Source organism: Watersipora subatra, chromosome 6, assembly GCF_963576615.1.
Source record: "Watersipora subatra chromosome 6, tzWatSuba1.1, whole genome shotgun sequence".
In the NCBI taxonomy this organism is placed as follows: Eukaryota; Metazoa; Bryozoa; class Gymnolaemata; order Cheilostomatida; family Watersiporidae; genus Watersipora; species Watersipora subatra.
In genome coordinates, this window is record NC_088713.1 from 60,742,487 (window position 1) to 60,766,936 (window position 24,450).

Below are 24,450 nucleotides of genomic sequence, written 5' to 3' on the forward strand. Positions count from 1 at the left end.
AAGTTCTCAATAGAGGCAATCATGTTGCACCTTGATTTGTTCTAAACAATAGACATAGGTCTATTCTTCTGTAGGTTTTTCCACTGCATCTTAAACTTAAACAAGATAAATAATAACAAACATAATACGTTACTACAGGAGGCAACTTGTAGAGTGTGTATAGTTAAGAGCAAGTGGAGTATCTGTAAAATGTCCACAGATGGTGCTTCAGGGTCAAGGACAAGAACAAAAGTACCGGCATGCAACTCAAGCAATTTAAGTTTTAAAAAACCAGTACAGAGCAGTAGTTTAGACTCAGAACCATTCAGCTTCTCATGTTAGGCGGCTAACTCAATACAAACTATTTTGATTGGCTTTCATAAACTATTTTCGATACAATATTTGCAAAAGTAAAAACTAATACAGATAAATACTGACAATATGCAGGCAACATTTACGTTTTTATCCGATGATATACTTTAATTCAATATTACCATGTCTGTCCTGTTCGTATATTGTAGATGCACCTAAAGCAGACCTTGCATAATTATAAAAACAGCCACATAATCAATTCATATCAGCAAACAAATCCCAAACATTCAGCACGCATTATAAAATGGAATGAGCTGAACATTAAAAAATAAACACCCCAAATTATAGCAAAGGTTTCAGAGAAGCAAAGAAACTTATCAATAATTGATCATCGATTATCAATAATTATCAATGGGTTCGATCTAATAATAATAAAACTGGATTATGAAGTGAGTGTCAGAGAAAGGTCAATTTAGCAATTAAACAGTCAAACTGATTACCAATGCGCTTTTGTTAACGCAAGCAATGTGATAATGAACAATGTAAGTTTATTTATCCGTGTAGTAAGAACTTCCGTAGTGTTGTGGAGATATCACCAAAACAAGATATCAACAGGGAGTGGAGCCAGACCACAAGATATACACACAATACGTACAAACAGAGAGACGCCCAAAATGTCAAAAGATCCAATAATAAGGAAATCACCAACATGCAAATTAGAAACTCCAAAATGGAAGGAATCCATTACAGAAGATGTGTCAATTGCCCCACAAGAAAACCACCAAAAGAAATTAGACCTCAACTAGACACGACCAAAAAGGCTAAGATTAGTCGTCATTTCCAATCAGTCCACTTCCATGATGTACTTGAGACAAGTCCGCTTACATACTAACCCTCTGCAGCATAAAGAACAGAACCTGAGCACCTAAACACTACTAACATACTGCACGCATACTAACAAACACATCTATAAAAGTTGCAATGACCTTTTCCCCACCGACTGCTGAGCTTCTTTCCCTTCCAACTGCTGAGCCTCTTCCTCTATAGACTGTCATGACTCTCGTTTGACTGTTGAGATAGACAGTCATACAGGCCTGAGCGGAGGCACATGGATGACCGTTCGAGTAAGGGTGTAACTTTTATTATCTATTTTTAACCTGTTGTCATCAATATTATTGTTTTAGAATTTCGTTAGTTTTAATTGTTTCACTTATAGAATAAAGAGGTATCTTTTACTGGTAAGTACAATCAAATTAGTTCACACAAGCTAAGCAAAAGTGCACAAGCTGAAAATAGTCAGATTAGAATAAGATGACAAAGCAAATTCAGCTCTGATTAAGTGGATTCGGATTAATTGTGTATAACATAATTACTCCCTGACATAATTCCACATGACAGTGTTGGTCACAACTTTTGATTTTTTAAGTAATTAATATTATCAAACGTACAAACTTTTTTATAAATGCTATGTCAAACCCCTAACTACATACATACATACAGATGTGTTTAAAAATATATTCAAAATTAAATTAAAGATCGACACATGCAGAGGGCTAATAAGTGCGAGAGCACCATTGTGTTATTGGTGTGAAATCATGTAGTATTCATGCCTAAAAAGTTACTCTAACGCTACATTTCATCATAACATCATACATATTGTGTCAATAAAAGTCTAATCAAATTACACAACTGCTCTAACTAATTAAATGAGTTGATCTCTAAGGATGTGAAATATTTCTTTAGGCCAGACCAAAATCGCTGCAAAATATGCAGAACGGAATCGTTGTAATAGCGTGAATTTCTAGCAGTTATCACTCGTATCAAATGATTCGTTGATTACAACAGACCGAGTGAAGCGTATTGCTGTTTGTGTGCAGATTTGGGCACTTCCGCCGTCAAACCGAGGCGTTGCTACAGTTTACAAAGATGGAGAATTATGAGGCATGTTTTACAAGCATTATTAGTGTAAAAGAACAAATTTGTTTCAAAGTGTTTTCTAATTGTAAAATGAACAAATCACTTAAATATGAAATTATTTTTTATTTTAGTTTTATTTACGTTATTAAGTCTAGGACCTTTTCTGTCACGACATTTGATTGTTTATTCAGATATTTTAATGTTGAATCTCACAGATAACAATTTTTAGGATGTTCCAAAGTATTATTCTAAAGTTTTTTAAAGAAAATATTTGGTTTGAATGTTGTTCAATAGTAATTCAAAACTATTTTTGATAAATATCGCATCAGGGCGTGCTGTTTGAGGTAGCTAAATAAAGGAATGGATAAATATGAACTTAATCGATGCCATTGCCATGTACCATTTATGGCAGACAAGCACAACAAAATTTTGTTTCTTTACAGCTGTATGTTCTCAAGTTTTAAAAGTCAAAGCTTTTGTTTTATTCAAAATACTATTAAAACTCTTGATAGTCTACAATGCTCATTTTAGAGTGCTCGAAGACTGCAAAACATTTCATATTGTTTTCAAGTAAAAACCATTTAAATTTATGATCTACAATGTATTTGTTTCTAAATTACATGTTTATAAAATACTTGGTAGCTGGCAATGATAACAGTAGCAACAAGCTTATGTGCAAAGTGTAATAATAATAATGTTTAAAATGTAAATAACATTTTCTAGAGTGCCTCAAGCTCATGACATCATAATGACTTTTAATGCTTAACCAAATAGTATAATGCAATATTATATCATATTTTTAGATAGTAAGCCGGCTAGGTCGAGGAGCTCAAGGCTCAGTGTTCCTAGTTCAGAGGCTGGATAATGGCAAACAATATGTACTTAAAAAGGTTTGTACACTGCTGCTATGTTTGTGTACCGCTTGATAATGTTAAAACAAAAATGCAATAAATACAATATATTTTTTTATTTGTAGGTAGAGTGTAATGATGAGGGAGAAGCAAATAAAGCTTTTCAAGAGGTTAGTATTATGGTGTAAGTTACTCGTTGCTCATGTCTCTGAATTTCATGAGAAGCTGAAGGTTAAAAGTGTGTCCTTGTGTTTTTACAAGCTCGATAAACATTTTTGTTGTGAAACTTGTAATGATATAATGTCTCTATTTTGCTATTACTACTAGCATATGCATTTTAAAATACACGCATAGAACATATATGGTTGTGTTTAGACACACATTAAAAACATAAGACTAAACAGATAAAATGCTTGAAATGAAAAATAAGAAAAAACTGAATTGTAGCTACTACTCTCTCTGGTCATAATTTTCCTTTTTGTAATTCACTCTTTTTGTAATTTTTGAAAGAAAAACAATTTTTCTATATTTGATTACAATTTCTATTGCAATTCTTCTAGCTGAAATCAGCTTCATTTGTTTAAGAGTACTCACAGATTTATCATTAATAAACTTTGACTTGTGGATCAATGTTAGATTGTCAGTTATGATAAAACACAGTATGGATGTCAAAGCCTTCTATGTTGCAATAGCAACTGTTTTGAATATGCTAACTTTTATGCCCTCACAAAGTTCTGCGCTTTGAATTAAGGATACAACTAAAATGTAGGCCAATATTGGGCTCAACCTCATGACATTCAGCTCACTAGACTAACGCTCTAACCAACTGAGCTACTCAACTGTGTTAATCTTAATCAGCTATTCAAAAACCCAAAACAATCGTTCCAGTCTATATCTATAAATCTCTAAGTCTGTCATTCAATCTTTCCAGCTGTAGCTATTGAAATCTAGTGATTAGTATCTAGCAATGATGAATTCGTATCACAGAAGATTTGATCTCACAACCTTCTGTTCACTAGGTGATAAACTAACTCATTGAGCTACGTGAGATGCAGTAGATTCATTGGGTGATATGAATCACTATCTAGATTAAAATATGCATAGCACTCTACATTACGATGCAACGTCACTAAAGCTAGCTCTCATTACTAAGTTTAGCAATAGGGATACTAGTTTATTCGTATTAGCCATTGGCATTGTGCTAGGTTAATGGCAAGTAGCAGACAACTACATTACCTGTCACTGTTTATAAGCTGTTTTTAATACTCGTGCAACGCCGGTAATTTGGTTAGTCAGAGAATTAAGATTGTTTCCTGACAGAAAAAGCAGATGGATGGAAATTGGTCGATAATAATATTGATATTTGTTCAGTAGTCATTGTTTATTATGGGTACATATCTACCCATAAACCTTCAGACTTGTTCATTGAATTACAATGTTGGAAATTACGACTTGATGTCTTTACAATTGCTGTCTTTTTCCTTCTAATAGTGAGCATATTTATACTATAGATTGAATGCAAGTGTGGTTACCAAAGTTCGTAAAAACAGTTTGCTTGAGATCATGGGCTGACTGGTTACTTATATAGCTAGCAGACTGACTTTTTAGACTAAGTTTCTGTAATTCATGTTGGGCTTTCCGAGAGCATCCACATGCAATAGCACCTCTTTCAAGTCTTTTGCTAAAGGGCAGCTGCTTTATCTGTTAGCTTGACCTTAAGCAGCTGTGAAAAATCAGCTATACAAGCGTAGCTTATACAGTTGCTAAGCTTCATGAGAAGTAAAACTTTATCCAAAATCAATAAATATTCATGGAATGTTATAAATTTCATAATAACACAATGTTGGCTGAATCGCAATAATATGAATCGACAAACCCCATCAAAACTGGATAAAACTTCGTGAAGCTTTTTTTTTATCTCTAAATTGAAACCATGCTTACTGGAAGATAACAGATTAATTCACAATTTACTTGTTGTTGCTCTTCTAGGCAATGGCACTGCAAGAGCTGCAGCATCCATACGTCTGTGGATACAAAGAGTTTTTTGTTACTTGGGATGAAGAAGTAGCGGCCATGTTTGTCTGCATTGTTATGGAGTACTATAAGAATGGTGATTTGGACAGAGTTCTCAAGCAGCGCAGGATCTCCAAGCAGCCTATTGAGGAGCTGGTATGCAAGCAGCAGTTTCTCATTGTCGTAGAATCGGTTTATTTTAATTTTATTTAAAGTCTACGACTCGTTCTATTTAACTTTAAAACTCTATATTACTTTTAATGTCTGTTACTCAATGAGGTCTGTGGGTGTAAAATAAACATACTCTATTACTATTCTAACACAGATAGGGCTACAAGGCTAGAACAAAGACCATAAATATATATTGATATTGATATATAATATGTAATAAATATTGGTTCCAAGAAATATGTTTACTTAGCAGAATAATTTTATAAATGGTAGAATTGGAATTGGTAAAATAGTTTTCCAAATCTTCGCGCAAGTTCATAATATGTTGTGTATACTAAGGTTCTCAAGTTATAGATTTAGTTTCACAGTAATTAGTCAGGTTTCTCACTGTGTTTTCTATGTAGAAGGTTTGTGCTTGTTGCATGTTTTTATCATCTTGCTGGAAATATAGAATTACAATGACACTATAGATTTAGAAGTCTATGGCCACTGCCCAGTAAACTGTGCGGAGGTCAGATCAGGCTGAACTTGGAATAACTTGTGGGCAATCCAAACATGCATTTTACTTTTTCAAATGTTTTGTAGGCATTTTAGACAAAGTATATTTTATCAACTTGAAATTATAGTAAATGCCATGAAAATTTACCTGTTTGTGATGGTGTTTTGACCAATCAGTGTTGCATATGTTTCATCATTCACTCTTTATGGCTCAAAACCTTTTTTTGGAACAATCAGCAAAATGGAGCTTTGCTTACAAATGATTTTGAAAAAAAAATGATTTAGGTTATCTAACCTCCTGTCACTGTTCTCCTGACCATCAGAACTGCCTTCAAGGATTATCCATTCTCCAAGAGCTGGTCTTCAACCTAGTAGAGTTCAGTTTATCTCAACCAATAAAGTCTTTCAAATAAAAACTTCATTTTTACCCAATTTTCGAGTGTTTTGTTTGTAGCACTGTTTGTTTTTGTTTGTGCTTTTTGACAAATTTCGAGACATGTCCATTTCTCAATACCTTAGATTGTGCTCAGAGTTAGGGCTTTCTATAAAGGGGGTGGGTAAAGCTGTTCCCCTTCTTTTGTAGATACTAAAGAAGTGGCTAGGACAGATTGTTGAAGCTCTTATATTTGTTCATAAGAAGCAGGTTATACACAGGTTAGCCTTTGTTCCTCTTAAATATATTTACATTTTTATATACAAACTTTTCTTTCAAGTCTAAGATTGCATTGTAGGGACCTCAAGCCTAGCAACATATTTATGAGGGAAGATCTGAGTATATCTCTTGGAGATTTTGGTGTGGCAACCATAATGGGAGATGCTAAAACACGTACTCGTACCGCGGTTGGTAGGTTTCTAAGGCTATTCAAGTTAGCATGAGTAGATGTCTGTAGCGCTACAGACAGCTGTGTGAATCTTTGAAAACATTGACTTTAGTTGACCTTGGCCTTCCCGTGACTATCTTCAGACCCTAAAGCGGAAGTACGGTGTGCATAGCTACAGTAATACATTGATGTAGAGTTGATGTTGTGTTGGAAAGCAAAGTATCTACATATTGTTTAGCTTGAAAGCGAAAAATACAGTATATTCAAATATACAAACTTTGATAGCTTGCTGGAGGAGTTAGTGGTGTGGCAGAACTAAGTCTAAAAGTGGAACATAGGTTCAAGTTGGCAAATTTTAAAATATTAGTTTATTTGCTTGAAAGAAAATCACAAGACTGGGGATATTTGGTTTGTTTGTTTATTTTCATCTATAATATAACCACAAAAAATAATATGAAGAGTGTTTCTCACAGTATAAACGGACAAGAGAAATAGAAAAAAATGTAACTCCAGGGAAAGTGATGATGAGGTCCCTGTGCGCAATAGCAAGGCTAATCAAGGCGCGGAACCTGAAAGTAGAGTAAGCAGAAGTCTGTCTAGTTGGTTTAGTCTAGTCTGGTTGTCTGAGGTAGCGCTTCAGTTCATTTTTGAAAGAATTAGCATTTACAATTTTACTCAGTGTAACCGGTAGTAGATTCCATAGCAATGACTCTTGATAATCCAAACAACATTGACCAGCTTTTGATTTAAACAAGGGTATTTTTAGGTTTATGTGTGTTTGACGAGTAATTAAATGTGTTATCGTCCTGTTTTTGTTTGTTTTATAAAATGTGTTGTGTGCTTTTATCAGTACTTTGTATTTGTATAACTTTTTAATAGTTAAAATTCTATTTAGGTTGAATAGCGGATTAGCAGAAAAATCATAAGCTTTCTTGTTAATTATTCTTAGTAAACGGTTTTGAAAAACTTTAATTTTGATATGATGAAGTTCTTTGTAAACTAAATACTATTTATAGCAAATATTACTAGTGAAGTCTGAATATAATTTAGTTGTCTTATTTAATTATCTAGCTTAGGATCTCTCTCTCTCTCTCTATTCGCAGGTAGCTGATAACTACTTAAACTATGTTTGGGGTTCCTGAGGCTTAATTTTAACGTTCAAAGCTCTGTTATGACACAGAATACATTTGCTTGCTCAATTATCTCTACATTCATACCATCTAGTATTCTAGGATAAAACTGTTTGTTGTGTAGTGCAAACAACTCTAGTTTTATAATATTTAAATATTAAAATGTGAGTGAATTTTGAGGAACTAAGATTTTGAGGAAATAAGCATGATAGAGATATAAAAGCTATAGAACATAACTGATATATGAGAAACAGAGTTTTTATAGCAAATTAATCAATGGAGCAAATAGGAAAGGGTGACATTGAAAGTTGATGTTTTATTAGGCACAATGAACTGGATGGCTCCAGAAGTGCTTGAGAGGCCCTACGATGAGAGATCTGATGTATGGTCTGCTGGATGCATAGCGCTAGAGATGGCTACGTGTGGTATCCTTGACAGAGATCAGATGTCTAAGTGCCTGTTTGACATAAAGTCTAACCCAGCTGCTCTTGAAGAAGCTCTGACCAAAATAAAGGAGGTACAGTCAGGCTTGCCTACATATTTGGTAGTTAAAATTTATTCTACCAATTCTAACAAAATTTATACCAAAAATCACTCATCAGTAAAGAGTGTAAACATAGAAAAACTAGTGTCGCATTATAGGAGTAGATAACTCCAAAAATGAAATTGTTTAATGAAAAGTGTGACAGCTATTGATTAAACTAGTAGTGTTGTAAGAGTAGATAACTCCAAAGTTGAAATTGTCCCATGAGGACTGTGACAGCTATTGATTAAACTAGTAGTAAATAAGATTAACTCAGATTTATTTACAGTGCATCAGAGTCACCATGCCTTCAGCTCCTGTCTTCATAGCCAGTAAAATATGTCATTGATAGCTTGACCACCACTCATTAAAATCACCTGAGTGATTTTAATGAGTGGTGGTCAATTATTACACTCATTAAATTCACCAGAGTGATTTTAATAAGTTTAGTCTTGAAATAATAAAAGACAGTAAAAGACACAGGCTGAACTTATCAATCAAAGATATTGTGCTATTCCTTTAGTATCCCGGGCGCAGGCTGACAGGCAGTCCCATATGTAGACTTTTTTTGTAGAAATACCCAGAAGATCTGGCTTCTGTCATCAAAACCATGCTCCAACATGACTTCAGTCAGCGACCATCAGCGGTTGAGCTGCTGTCGCTGCCATACATCAGAGAGTGTCTCTCCATTAGCTCCTCTCAGCTTGTTGACAGCAAAAGGAAAGATGTAACTAGTGTGAAAAAGAGTGAGTCATGCATACAATCATGCTAATCATTTACTTCGACCATTCTAATGGAAAGTATAGGGAACCTGCAACCCCTGTCATCACAATCCCACATATAACCTACAACCTCTTTCAACATAATCTCACATAGAACCCGCAATCTCTGTCTTTATAATCTACCAAAGAACCTGCAACCCCTGTCACCACAATTCGACACGCAACCTGTAACCTTTGTTACTGCAAGTTCACGTATACTTCACGTATAGAACCTGCAACCCCTGTCATCATAATCTTATCTTTATTGCCGTCTTCATTTATCCCATTCAATGCAGACTTTTCATTCCTAAAACTTTATCGCTATAACAGGTCTTGCAGCAGAATACAGACAAACACGGAAATTTATGTATGTAGATTAAAGGTTATGGTAAGATTATGATAGGATTATGATAAGATTATGATATGAATATGATAAGATTATTATAGGAATATGATAGGATTATGGTGAAGTTGGTGGACTCTCGACCCGGGAATGACAATAGCGCTCAAAATCTTAAACTTTCTTTTAAAATTGAAGCTTTAGAGCTGTTGTAACTGATGTTTTTAGTACTAGTAATTTATACGATGCAGCAATGATATACAGCCCCCTTCTGTGGGTCTGTATATCATTTGATGCAGTCTGTCTTATCACAGCTAATATAGATATTGATTTATATTAATACCTTGGCAGTCTAGTGTGCCGTGAGTGATTGACAGGTGTCCTGATAAATCACCGAGAACTAATATTTGCACAACTATTCTCCGCGGCACCAAGAAGTTTGATTGGTGCAGTTGGTAGATTGTTAGTTAATCAAGATGATTGTTCTGGGATCGAATCCTGATTGATGAATTCTGTTTTCCCTTTAACCATGGCTTTGGATGTGCATGGCTCTTATTATAGTAAAATATATTAGGTTTAGTTCAGTTGGCTGTTGGTATTTTTTGTAATAATCGAACCGAGATTAAATTTATGTTTCACAGTTTTTACATAAAAATCTAATGCGTGAAATTATGTATACATTCAAATAAGGTGCACTCATTGATCTCTTTGGTTCTATTATTTACCAGTATTATACTAAATGACCTAGGAGGTAGCGGAGAAAATTGTATGAGAAAGTATGCGGGGCCTCACGCTTACCCTATGATAGAACTTATATTTAGAACTCAGGCTTATGATAGAACGGAAAAAGGTTTTGGTACTGATTTTTTAATGAATGAAGTTCTGTTGTTTCTTTTTTTAAATGAAGTTTTAATACCACAGAGGTCAATAAGTAAAGCCTAGGTTCTCAAGAATGTTAGAGACGATTCGGAAAACTAAACTTGAATAATGTCTGTTTCATCTAAACATGGCGGGTGCATATGAGAAGAGATGAGGAATGTTGAGGACTCACGTTTTCTATTGATTAAACCTTTCAGCTCTTTTGCCCAAAAGGCAGTAAATTCAACTGATAGTTTATTTTTCGCCTACTAATTATCATATGCGTCATTTTTTGCTATGATAAAAGCTGGCATTGCTAAGGGGCTCAGATGAAATCAATAACGTTGGCCAATACTCAGCGCCAAGTGAGAAAAATGAAACTTGGCATTCCTGGCAGGTTGTACCAGTTTCAATATGAGTAAATCTGAAGCAAACAAAGTTTGTTTCTATTGAATTCCATGAGCTATACTTAGTGTTGTGATCATTGGATGAAGTCTGTATTGCTAGTAAGTTATCGTACAAGTTATCGTTACGTCTCGTTTCAGGAGAATCAGGCTTAGGGATTACTCAACTATGAACAATGTTCATCGTCTATCTTAACAGTAGGTACATGTATACCTTAATCTGTTTCCTAGTTATTATTGCATATGTCTACAGATCCAGTGCCTAAAGGCAAGGGCTGCCCTGCTGTCTTTGAATATATCAAGCAAAATCATCATAGTGAAAATTGCGTGAAGGAGGCACTAAAATACGTCGAGGAATTGTCACGAACACCAAATAAGCATCCGGTATGTTGGTTGATTACATGTTTATGTCTATTCTGCATTAATAAGTTTTATAGAAGCAAAATAAGGCCTGCATTTTCATTCCATTACACGCATGAAAAGCAGCTAAAAGTAAGCAGAAACTTTGGAGTTGTCCTCTTTTGACTTTTTCTATTGCTAGTTCTGCCATCCCAAGCATTTGCTCATTTCATCTTTAGGTTATAATATTATAAGCTGTATTTCTTATATAGCTAACGGTGTTAGGTAATAATGATAGTGAGGATAGTAATAATAGTAATAATGAACTGTGCATTGAGTGCCATAAACTGGCACAAACTGAGCATAGAAAATGACCTGAAAATGGACACAACTAGTCTATCGGAACCTGTGCAGGAAGTATGGATCAGAACATGCTATCAGATGGTATATACATACCGAGGAGAGGGCTTTAGTGAACAACAAATAGATGATTCTGTAGGACTTTTCATTACAAATAGAAGATGTAATTCAAGTCCGCAGACCAGACATCATGGTGAAAGACAAGGAAAATGACCACATATAGATTATAGACATTATACTTCCTGGTGATCATAGAACAGAAGAAAATAAGAAGGAAAAGATAGAGAACTGTCGAGAACTCACAAGAGAAGTAAGACAGTTTTGGAAAACATCTGTACCAGCAATACCTAATGGTGGGAGCAATGGAAACTGTAACCAAGCTAAAAGAATACTTGGCTATCAAGAAGGAGGCAGACAAAGTGTAGTTCTCTGCTCTGCTAGGACCAGCCACTATACTGAGAAAGGTGATAGACGTCATGGGTTAGGAGTTCTAACTTGATGCCAACGAAAACCAGCGTAAAGCTGAGAATATTAATTCATCTGTTTAACATTTTCTTAAGACAAAGCTATCCAGTTGGACTGTATCACTTAGCCTCCATTTAGTAACTCTTTTAGTTACAATGAATAATTTTTGTGGAACTTTTGCCCGTAAATGAAATTGTTTATCAAGGCTTGCTTGCTTATCCATTTGGCTCCCATGGGTACAGATGCTCCAGTGGTGCAATCGGTTAGTGCGCTGTACTTATAGACAGTATGAGATGCAGAGGCTGTGAGTTCGAGCCTCACCTGGAGCAGCTTGTTTTTGCTGTATTACATATAAATGTACTTTTATTAGCAGATATTTGCGCAGTACGATTGTTCTTAGATTTGTTCAGCTGGCTGATGGAAAGTTTCCTAGTAAGGTTGGTGCTGTCAGCAGTTGTGGCATCAGCTTACGAATAAAAAAGACAGTATTTCGAAAGATAGTGTAAGACTTTTCTGGACAAAAAGGTGTTTTTGCTTTTAAAAGATTTATCTTAATACAAACATCCCTAATTTGGCTGTTGCCTGGCAACTGTTAAATCTCTAGAGGCAACTCACTGTGAGGTTTCTGCGAACTATTGAATCTCTAGAGTTGCCTCCACATCACATCAGCTGGCACAAGCAGCAGCCACGTTAATCGGGTTGCTTGAAAATGTCGCTACATCGCAACTTGTGAAAAAAGAATAGCGACAAAGAAACTTTTGCTATCTAACATCGAAAAAAGAACACTCATTAGATGTAGAGAAAATACATCCACACCATAAAGCCTGCTATTTCCTAAAGGACGTCTTTTTTATTCAAGGAATCATAACTCCCAATTTTTTTCAAGTTATGTCATTTTTGTAAACATTAAAAGCAGCGGCGCTAAATTTAGATATACGTATGCTGTTTTTAACATGACTAATTTTATGTAGGTTGCTCCAAAGTTGAGAGTTGTAAAACTCTGCTTTTCTCACTCCAGACGGAAAAACAAAAACTTTGTCTACTGCGAAGCTTCATTTTAAATAAAAAAACATTTTTGTCTTTATAATTAGCGGAATAGATTTTAGTTTGTATCACTAACTTTAATACTTACAATTTATACCTACTTTTAGTTACTTACTTTTACTTACCTATATTTTAATACTTACTTTTATTCATATTTTGTTTGTTGACCTCAAAACTTTGTTTGGAATATAAAAGCTCAACATTTTTCAAAATCATTTAGTGTTTTATTTTTGTTGAACTAATTTTGTATTCTTATACAAAATTATAAGAATAATTATAGTTCATTATGATTAAATTATAGTAGATTAAAATTGATTAAATTTAATACATTATAATTTATTATAATTTATAAATAAATTATAATATTATAATAATATTATAATTATGTATATTATAACTATATTATACAAATTATAATTTGTTATAATAATTTATAATTTACTATAACCATTAAAATAATTATAATAAAATATAATTTAGTATAATTATTCGCGTATTTTCACTATCTTTTCTCTCTATGTGCTGTTTATAAATAGTTCTATTGAATATTCTTCAACTAATTTTGTTGATTCATTAATTTCGCTGCAAAGATTTTTGGATTTTTTCTATGATCTTTGTGTTGACAGGTTGACACGAGTGAAAAGAAACTGCTGGTACAGGCCATGAAAGATCACCTCAAGTGCACTGAGATACAGACTCTTGGCTATCAGATAATCAATAACCTTATCGTGGGTGGTGAGTGTCACAGCTGCAACAACTTGCAAGCACTTGCTGTTGCTGTCAGCAGTCACTATAATACGCTACTACTGTAACCTCTAGTTCATGTTAGCTATTGATGTTACTTGTCACTTCCCCTGCTGCTATGATTAACTGGGTCTCTCATAAACTTAGTTTAGCTAATCAGCTTGAACGCCCCTCTCATTGAGAACTCTGTGGTTCCACAATAAGTAAATATGGTTTGGCAGTTGTTTAGGGCTGCTTTCTTTGTTGGTGGTATTTACAGGCAGTAGGTAAAAAGTTTTGAAGTTTACGCTAGTTTTAGGATGTTTTGTTCTAAGTAGAATACACCAAGAACAGTTGATTATATACAGTTTATGAATACAATAATACTACCAGAGGGAATCTATTGGAATTTTGTGGAACAGCAAAGCTATTGTTGACAGGCACTTTTAGTTTTGATGGCCAGACTTGGTAGATTCTAAACTTGTTTTTCTACCAGTTAGAGACGTGGCAGTACAGAGTCTAATTTCATCAGTTAAATCTATCCTGTAAGTAATTAGATTAAACAGTGAACATGATGCTTTATATGTGCTTGGGATCACTTATTCATACTTTCACCAACAAAATATATATTAAAAATTATTTTTATTTTATCACGCGATGCTAACAGATTTCCTGCTGTAGCAGAATTGTAAACTCCAATAATTTTTAAAAGGCCAAAAGTGTGCTCGGTGTTAACCAAATTAGCTAATTACATATGAAAAAAATATATTGCAAACATGGCATGCTTGTAAAAATGCCAAGTACACTGGCTCTCGCTTCAGTAAGGGCTGTTGCTTGGCCAGCCTCATTTTGTAAGCCAGTTAATATGGTTATTGTTGAAGACAAGCTAGCGCTAGTTATTGTAGACTGTTCACAGCTAATTAGTATGTGATCCTATCTGCTAAACCGGTGGCTATCTCTTTCCCCCCTCCTAGCTCATCTTCCTTATTACACAGCACAAACATACCTAAGCTAAGGTATACTACCAACACGCTATTCTGCTCTTGCTGAGATGCACTGTAAACCTTCCCATATGCTAGGCGCTTGTATTTGAATTGTATTGCTTGTAGATGTTCATAGAGCTGCTGTGATTGGTAAGCTGTGTTCAAACGCTCTGTTTGATTGGCTGTTAGCTGCATCTACATATACGTGTGCAGTAATGGGCAGTAGATTCTTATCCGTATATAAGCCTGAACCAGTCAAATTGAAGTGTTTGAATTTTGATGTGTTTCACTTGTGGCAGTAAAAAATTACTGGCTGAAAAAATATCCATGGTGGCAAATTTTGAAGTTGTTTGTCTCTGCCCTAATTAAGCCATGGAAACTTTCACAATTGTGATCTTGGTTATTGGTGTCCATACTAACTTCTCATATGTGCGTGGCTCATCGTATGCTCTTAGTCTAACTCAAACTTTGAGGCTGATGTGACGTGACCCACTTTTCACTTTTCACATCTTTCATAATGTTTTCTGTGAGATTCTGATCTCATGACTTTCTCCTACTGTAACAAATTATTTTACTTTTTTGCCTGGCTGATATAGTCTTTTACCTGTGACTGATTGACTACTTGAGCTGGGTGTAACACTTGGTGGTAGTGGGTGTGGCACTTATTTGTAACGGGTGCGGCACTTTTTTGATGGTGGACGTGGCACTTTATAGTAGTGAGTGGGGCACTTAGTGGTAGTGGGTGTGGTATTCAGTTGTAGTGGGTGTGGCACGTAATGATAGTGGTTGTGGTATTCAGTGTTAGTAATTGTGGCACTTATTACTAGTGGGTGTAATACTTAGTGGCAGTGGGTGTGGTACTCAGCTGTAGTGGGTGTGGTACTCAGCTGTAGTGGGTGTGGTACTCAGCTGTAGTGGGTGTGGCACTTAATGATAGTGGGTGAGGCACTTATTGATGTGGGCGTGGCACTTTATGGTGGTGGGTATGGCACTTATTGATAGGGGTGTGGTATTCAGTGGTAGTGGGTGTGGCACCTAATGATAGTGGGTGTGGCACTTATTGATGTGGGCGTGGCATTTTATGGTAGTGGGTATGGCACTTAGTGTTAGTTACTAACAACTGTGTGGTTGCTAATAATGTATTATAGTTTCCTTTATCTCTTTTTAGTTTAGCAATTCAATAACGTAACACGACAGTGTTAGGCTAGTGTTAGACACTGTCAGTGTGTTACACAGTGTTAGGCTCTTTCCCTTTAATGGAACCAGTTGAATATTTAACCTTGACCTTGTTAGTGCAAGTATAATGCAACTTGTGAAAGTAATATCTGAAGGATATCACAAAAACTCATTAGCAAAAATAACGTTTATTTAGTATGGATCTATAGCATAGATCAGGGATGGCAAACTCAATTGCATGAAAGGACAAAATTCAATACACATTTCACGAGTCAAGCAGAGGTTGCGAGTCAAACAGGATAAACATTTATTGAACTAAAACTAAATGATTTTGGAGCATAAATATAAATAAAAACAAATGAAAATATTATTCTACAGCAAACTTAAATTTTAAATAAATATAAAATAGATTTATTTAATTAAAATCACATTAGCTTTACAAATGAGCCACACGGGTTTACCGGCATTGTCAGTAAACATATACCCACCCTCACATCAGTTATTTAAAACTCTGTTTTCAGAATCAACTTTTCTCTTCTTCATCATAAAGGGTATCTCCAGCTAATGGCTAGCTTTGTAATATCTTTTAATATCTAAGGTTAATTAATGAGAGAAATACACAGCAAGGCAGCTGAAGCGCTGCATTATGGGATATGTAGCCCTGCTCACTATTGCTTCATATTGATGGGTCATGACAAATGATAGTGTGAAATAATCTTGCCGGATATAATTACACGGCGGGTTGCATTTAGCTCGCAAACCGTGAGTTTAACACATTACATAGATGGTAAAAACTTATGTTTTTAAAAAAATGCAGCACAGTTTAACAGTATTGTTGGGCTGATCAAGAGCACATAACTCCAAAATCTACTCATTCACTCAGGCTTAATTCTCAATTCAGCTTAGCTACTCATGATCAAGAGCACAAAACTCCAAAATCTACTCATTCACTCAGGCTTAATTCTCAATTCAGCCTAGCTAGTCATGATCAAGAGCACAAAACTCCAAAATCTACTCATTCACTCAGGCTTAATTCTCAATTCAGCCTAGCTAGTCATGATCAAGAGCACAAAACTCCAAAATCTACTCATTCACTCAGGCTTAATTCTCAATTCAGCCTAGCTACTCATTTGTGTTGTGTGATAGTGAGAAGCTGATTGGATGGCGTGTTAGCCGATCAGTTACATTCGATATCTAGCATCCTAGTATATCATTATATATCAAAGACCGGTGCGCCATTTGCAATTTGCCAATAGAAAAGTTATTTTCTTTATTTTTCTTCTTAAGTGCACATTCTTTCATTTCTTTTTAATTCTTTTCTAAAAATCTCATCAATCAATCAATCTGAATCAATTTAAACTTCTATCATTCCCTTACTCACTATTACTCTAAAAATATACTTATGTCTGTCCATAAACCCGCTCGAATTCATTATCATAATCCACGTATTAACTCCTGTGTCTATGTCCTGCGTTTATGGACAGATTTAAGTATATTTCAGAGTAATAGTAAGTAAGGGAATGATAGAAGTTTAAATTGATTCAGATTGATTGATGAGAATGTCTAGAACAGAATTAGAAAAAAATGAATGAATAGGCACTTCAGAAGGAAAATAAAGATTATAACTGTTTAACTGGCAAATCGCAGTTAAAAGTCTATGCTAAAAGCATTCGCAAAAAATTGCCTCACACAGGAATTGCACTTGGGTACTCTTATTTAAAGGCCGACGTTCTAACCTCTACACCACTCAGCCGCCTTAGGACTTCATGAATTGGTTATAGATATAAGGATTTCTCACTGTACACAAGACTGCCAAGCGTACTAGTGCATAGAATAACAAAATAAATGATTCCAACTATGGTCACATTATTTTATTTTTTATGAGTTTGCAGGCAATTTAGTTTGAAGTTTTAGTTTGCTAGCGACAGAATTGATTATGTTACCAGCCATATTTTGTTTATTTTATTAGATGTCATCAAATCCCTTACTAGTAATAATAGGAAATAACCAATGTATGTGTATTTGTTTTGGTTACTATAAGACGATGTTCAAGGAAGCCGCATTCTTGTAAGGAACACTGTTAGAAGTAACGAGTCCTGTAAAGCCATTTCCTGTTGTCAAAATCTCTCCACTTACTACTAGATGTGTTTTACTTATTACGGTAGTTGAACTGCCTGATGTTGTTGACTGCAGCGCTTACCCTTTGACTTATACAGTGTAAGTACTGTAACATACATAGATGTATACACTGTATTTGTCATAGACATGTGATATTGTAGCTAAGGACAGTGACATACTTTACACAAGAGAAGTGATCAATGTCATTCCTCTGTCAATGAAGGCTCACTCAGACTCTCCAACTCTACTCAAGGCTGCAGTAGTCTTGCTGACAGCACTCTCCTCTGATGGTGAGCCACTACGGACTCTATCTCACTACCCGTCGTTTGTTCGTATTACCGGAACGTAACTCTCAGTCTGTGTACTGTGCAAAAGTACAACTATTTAATGTAATGTATTTTACAATTGTGATCATAGGTCATCTTTGCAATCTGTTGGCATGGAGGCACAACCCTTTGTATAGACACTTTTTAGAAGCTTAACCGATTGACAAAAATTCATTTTTGACTAGCACAAGTCCAGACCACTATTTTGCTAGTTCCTGTTTATAATAACTAGTGTGGCATGCTAACTGGTGTAAAAGTGAAGTGTAGACAGGATCTGGAATTGAAGCCATGTGTTCTTTAGCTGATGGTTGTAGGTATAAATATTATTAGCATCTTAATGTATTATTATGTAATCATTATTATAATTATTATAATAATTATTACATAATTACATAAATGTAATCATCAAAAAAATGACATTTTTTGTTACATACAAAAAGAAAAGAAAAAAACGAAAAGACAAAAATCGGGACTTGGTTGAGTTGAACCAACGTGTTTTAAAATTTTTTAATCTAAGAGTATTGTGTAGGAGTCGGGATAGTGAATCGTAAGCTGTAGTAACAGAAAGTTCATAATCTGAAACAGCGATGGTGGACGTAGTATGTTGGTATCATCACATAGACAACGTTTCTCAGGTGTCGGAGAATAAATAGTTGGTATTCGAGGAAACTAGCCTGGCAGCAAATTCTCTTTGCTCTAAGAGTTATAAAATATTTGACATAAGATAACAAATCTAAACACTTGATTTAGACTTTTTTTATATTAGTTGTTTAATACTGAACTACGTATACTTTTTGATACAAATTGTTGACAGAAGAACTAGAGCATGAAAGGAAATTTGAAGGAATGACAACTCCTACTAAAAAGGTGCATGAGTCTTACATGTTTCTTCAAAGGTCATGCTACTATTTGTAGCTAATTTTCACTGTTCAACTAGCGGCAGTCAATAGATGGTCTTGTAGAGTCAGCGACGCAGGCTATCGGCGCGTGTGGGGGTATACAAGATATCTTAGCCTGCATGAGACGTCACTCTGGGAATGCGGAGCTCGTCGCAGCATCATGTAATGCCCTCTGGAGCCTCACAGTCAATGGTGAGCCTTTACTTTATTAACATTCGCTGTTGTTCTCTTACGTCCCTTATAACGCATCGGCCATATTTGATGAAGCATAGCCTTCAAGGTCTACCTCATTGGAGGCTCAACTGAACTGGTCCTGTCAAACAATTTGGTATTGATTATCTTATGCCAAAATTGTAACAATCCCTTTCATAATAACACATTCACTGCGAAAATACTTAGTTAGAGTTTAAACAAGCTCTTCAGGAGACCATCCTATCCGATAGGTATCCATGAAAGACTTCTGTTACTATTGCATTCGCAGCAGTTCAACTTCAACACTTTTTTCCATTTTATGAACAACTTTTAAACTGTCATTGTGACAAAAGCTTTTTAATGTAGAGTTCATGACCTTTTCAAAGTATAGTTCATGACCTTTTTAGGGTATAGTTTATGACTTTGTTAGGGTATAGTTCATGACCTTTTTATGAATTATTTTGTAATCATAATAGATTGCCGAACGTTACAAAGCACACTTCTAAAGTTATTGCTCTAAGTCTGTTCTCACAGATATGCCAGAACAGGTGACATCGTGCTTGCCTTTTTTAAACACATTAGAATGAACAAAATGGTTACAGAGTTATTTAGAGACCTAATCTACTGACTGTATTGCTGCATGTTACAGAAGTTGTTAAACTTGAGCTGACCTTGAAAGATGTTTATTCGTTTTGCAAAACTCTCAATTTTCCATTTATGCAGTCGGCTTCGACTTGAGCAAATTCAGCTTATAGACTTAGAGGTTCTTTTTAGGCTTGTACATTTACAGTCTGCTTTTAATTCTATAGATAGCTTATAGATTTTGTTTAGTTTATTGATTTATAGGTTTTATTTATAAATTTATAGATTCTGTTTTGACGCAGTTACTCTTTGTCATTTGAGGCTTTTATCAAAATTTTTTTATTTATGGTGTATCCTGTTTTGTTACACTGCTGCTAGTACTCTGATGAGACGACCATTACAACGCTTGTATACAACTCTCTTTACGTGTACTTGTCATTTCTCTGTCTATTACTTGAAGTTTTTATATATCCATGTTCGTTATATACATTGTAAATACATCATATTTTTGTGTTGTTTCTAGAAGCAAATGCTAAGATATTGACAGAAGAGCATGGTCTGCCAGATGTAGTAACAGCAATGGCTACTCATCGTGACAGCGCTCTAGTCATAGAGTCAGCAGCGGCAGCACTTCTCAGCCTCTCAATGGAAGGTTGTTTTATTAACTCATACATAAATTAGTTATCACCAAATAACTATGGGCATGTGGAGATTTCAGTAAAGCATGTATTTATTTCCTCCCGCTGACTTTGATTAAATTTTTCTTTCAAATCACAAGCTTTTCAGATGTGAGAATTGTCTTATTTTGAAAAAAATGCAGATGAGGAAAAAAGCAATCCTTAGTTTGTTAGTTATTATTATTTATTGATTAATTATAAAGGGCACTCTACGCAATTAATCTGCTTGAGATCTTCATAGATACCTGGTTGTATGAAGGTTTATAAAGATTACACGGCTGTCTATTGATGTATAAATGGTAGCGCTTACATGGAAATACCATCAAGTGATCATTGGAAATACTACCAAGTTAGCGGTGGAAATGCCACCAAGTGAGCATTGGGAATTCCACCAAATAAGCTGTGGGAATGCCATTGAGTGAGCATTTAGAATAGCTCCGAGTGTGTGTTGAGAATTAGCGTCTTGGCAAACTGTTGTTTTTGCGGAGTTGCTCCCCCGTCAAGCGGGCGAGCAACACAACAGCTTGTCACAAGACGTACTGCACCTGATGCATCAGCTGCACTTATAGGGAATTATTCTTTTCCGTCTATGCGGCTTGGCTGCGATGCTGTGGTGGTCGCTCCATTGGTAATCGTAACGAATTTCGTGCAAAAATTTATGTAGAAAAAATAAGATTACAACGTTTAACCAGCGACTAGTCTCTGCGGTAAACTTTAGTAGAACTTGAGAACTTAGGCAACAACAGCGACTAAACACGTCGTTATTTGTGCTCTCAGTCAGTTTTATTTCTATTTTTGTATCAGTCAGTTTTATTTGTTCTTATAGATTTTATTTTTAATTTATTTTATTCTTAAATTCTACTAACGTTTACAAAAGAGACCGGTCTTTGGTTAAACGTTGTAATCTCATTTTTTTCTACATTTCTTAACTTTTGCGTGAATTCCGTTATGATTACCAATGGAGCGACCGCCAAAACATTGCAGCCAAGCCGCATAGACGGAAGAGAACAACTTCTTTTAAATGCAGCTGATGCATCAGGTGCAGTATTTCTTGTGACAAGCTGTTGTGTTGCTCGCCCGCTCGACGGGGGAGCAACTCCGCAAAAACAACAGTTTGTCAAGACAGGCTAGGTGGGAATGCCACTGAGTGAGCATTGGGAATACCACCATGTGAGCAGTAGGAATGCCACCTAGTGAGCATTAGGATTACCACTAAGTGAGCATTGGGAATACCACCACGTGAGCGGTGAGAATACCACCAAGTAAGCATGGGAATGCCACCAGCTGCATTTCTGTTTGATGAGACTATCTTATCACTCCTGAATGTGTTTTGTAGATGGTAACGCTGCAGTCCTCTCTGAGCAGGAATGTGTCACTCACTTGGTCCAAGCGTTGCAGACGCATATCAAGCAAGCAAAGGTCGTTAAGAATGCCTGCATGGCTCTTGCCTCGCTGGTCGAACAAGATGGTAGGTGCCTTTTTTCAATATATGAAACTATTCAAGTTGGCTGTTACTCCACATACTCAATATATAGTTCTGGTACTTTTAACTACTGACCAGTGTACAAAGCTTGTACTCTTAGCTGCTGACTAGTGTATAGAGCGTGTACTCTTAACTACTGACTAGTGTACAGAGCTTGTATTCCTAATTACTGACTAGTGTACAGAGCTTGTACTCCTAACTACTGACTAGTGTACAGAGCTTGTACTCCTAACTACTGACCAGTGTACAGAGCTTGTACTCCTAACTACTGACTAGTGTACAGAGCTTGTACCCCTAACTACTGACTAGTGTACAGAGCTTGTATTCCTAACTACTGACTAGTGTACAGAGCTTGTACTCCTAACTACTGATAGTGTACAGAGCTTGTACTCCTAATTACTGACTAGTGTACAGAGCTTGGACTCCTAACTACTGACTAGTGTATCAAGTTGTTGTTCGTTCTAAAGACACCTACATGTATATATATATATATATATATATATATATATATATATATATATATATATATATATATATTACTCCATGTTTGACCTACTTGCTGTAGAGGAGAGTGCGTACAAGGTGCTGAGTAACCCGTCCATAGATGGCACAGCAGTAGCTGGAATTCCCATCATCATAGCTGCATATAACAAGCATAAAGACAATGCCGATGTAGTAGAGAATGTCTGCACTCTCTTTATGGAGCTCGCGGAGTACAGTAAGTTTATTCTGTCATCCAGAGCTCAGTGAAAAATAAATGAATCAATAACATTATATATCTATCTGTATTGGTATATTACTTGTGTGCTCACTTATTACTTATTTGTGTGCTCACTTTTGATTGTTAGAGGAAGTGTGTTTGTACATGCTCAGTGAGACAGCTGACTCTACACTCTTTGAGATAGTGTTTTTCTACAAATACAACAAGGTGACAAACTAGTTTATGCTATTTATGTTGCTTTTCAGCGTAAGTTGTCTTCCCCTGTTTGTTGGCTGCTTTTGTTATCATTTCCTGCAAGTCTACTGCCAAAAAATAGCCAAGAGAGCAGACAACTTGCATTATGTTCACCTGTTTAGCTTGGCTATGAAAGGTTGTACATGTATGTTGGTGTTGAAGTGTTCAGTTTCTATGTTATTTTTCATCTGTTACTGTTAGATGACATTTTGTCTGAAATGGGAGCTCTCAAATGTGAAAAGGTGATGGCTGATGTAATGAGGAGGTTTAAGGAGAATCAGGCAAGTACTTGTAGGTGCTCGTAGGCACTCAACCTGATTTCTAGAAGCCGGGTTGCTTTGGAATCTTTCAGTAAAAAGATTTGAGCATAATCATGTATTAAGACAAGCCTGTTTATTATGGCAAATGTTTAGTATGTCTAGAATTACATCCAATTAGATCCAATTAGAATAATATCCAATATTTTGAAATGCTGTTTGGATAGAGACCCATTACAGGAATACGGTTTTCAATCTGAATCCATTTTTAAATTTACATTTAAATTTACAATTAAATTTTTAAATTTGTTGTAAAAAATTAATTTCTTTTTTTCCAAACTGTATGTACGCTCCGCTTTGCAAAAATACTTTTCTAGTGAAAAACATTTTTTTGAGTAATTTTTGAGTTCTGCTGTAACCAAAGGGTTTAAAATGGCTGAGGAAAAAGGCAAGAGTCTTTCAGGTTATTTATTTAATTTTAATCAAAGTAAAATATATTGTTTGTTGTAAAATAAAGAATAAAATAGTATATCTCAAGAGTGTTTACAAAAGCTGTCTGTGTCATTGCTAGCTCACTGCCATAGTCTACAACAAAATATTTTTTATAGTTGACCTTATTTTTATTAAAAGCAAATAATTATGAAAATGAATTTTGCTAATGTGATTACTATTTTTTAAATAGAAATACTTTCTAATATTCAACAAGCGTAATTGCATTTGAACACTTGCCAATAATTAAACTCTGAGAAAACACATACATCCATCATGCTACATGTATCTATCTTAACAAGCACGTTATGTTGACAGGACATAATGACACCGTGTATGGCAGCACTAGACAAGCTCTCTGCGCATAAGTGAGACACATTTTGGATCATTCTTACATAACTTACGGTTAGTGACGCAGATGGCTCCCTCCAACACAGCATTTGTAACAAGAGACAGAAACACTTGCTATTTGATCAACGCTATGTTATGATTATGCATAATTCTTATACGATTGACCAAGTGCTTTGCATAGCTTTTTGCTTGCTGTTTATTCTACAGGGTGTATTCCTCTTCCGTCCAGATAATTTATAATACTTTTCAATCATGACCAACAACGATATTACAATCAAATATAATCCTGTATGCTAATATTTAACCATTTTTGTGAATGTAATGGTAGAGGAGCCTGTATGCGGCCAAAGAAATGCTAAATTCAAGGATGCAAAGAAATAATAACTCCAAAATAGCAGAGGGAGGATAACTCTGAGAACGTAGAAACATGGCCTAGCCTATATGTAAATACAA

The 24,450-nt window shown here is 35.3% G+C and overlaps 1 protein-coding gene and 1 long non-coding RNA gene across 2 annotated transcripts; one reads left to right on the plus strand and one right to left on the minus strand.

The window, feature by feature from the left end:
* Nucleotides 1-2,217: 2,217 nt before the first annotated feature.
* On the plus strand, nucleotides 2,218-24,270 carry LOC137397930 (serine/threonine kinase-like domain-containing protein STKLD1). The gene is made up of 17 exons (XM_068084018.1): nucleotides 2,218-2,232; nucleotides 3,012-3,098; nucleotides 3,185-3,229; nucleotides 5,049-5,228; nucleotides 6,325-6,395; nucleotides 6,473-6,585; nucleotides 8,016-8,209; nucleotides 8,790-8,961; nucleotides 10,832-10,962; nucleotides 13,413-13,521; nucleotides 17,948-18,076; nucleotides 19,075-19,203; nucleotides 20,309-20,437; nucleotides 21,799-21,930; nucleotides 22,511-22,663; nucleotides 23,102-23,181; nucleotides 23,965-24,270. Exons 1-17 carry the CDS (start codon nucleotides 2,218-2,220, stop codon nucleotides 24,016-24,018), a joined length of 1,923 nt encoding a protein of 640 aa, XP_067940119.1. The 3' UTR covers nucleotides 24,019-24,270.
* On the minus strand, nucleotides 19,204-22,882 carry LOC137397951 (uncharacterized). The gene is made up of 3 exons (XR_010978933.1): nucleotides 22,781-22,882; nucleotides 22,502-22,585; nucleotides 19,204-19,324 (listed from the first exon to the last, which is right to left on the minus strand). It is a non-coding gene; the product is annotated as an uncharacterized lncRNA (long non-coding RNA).
* Nucleotides 24,271-24,450: the final 180 nt, after the last annotated feature.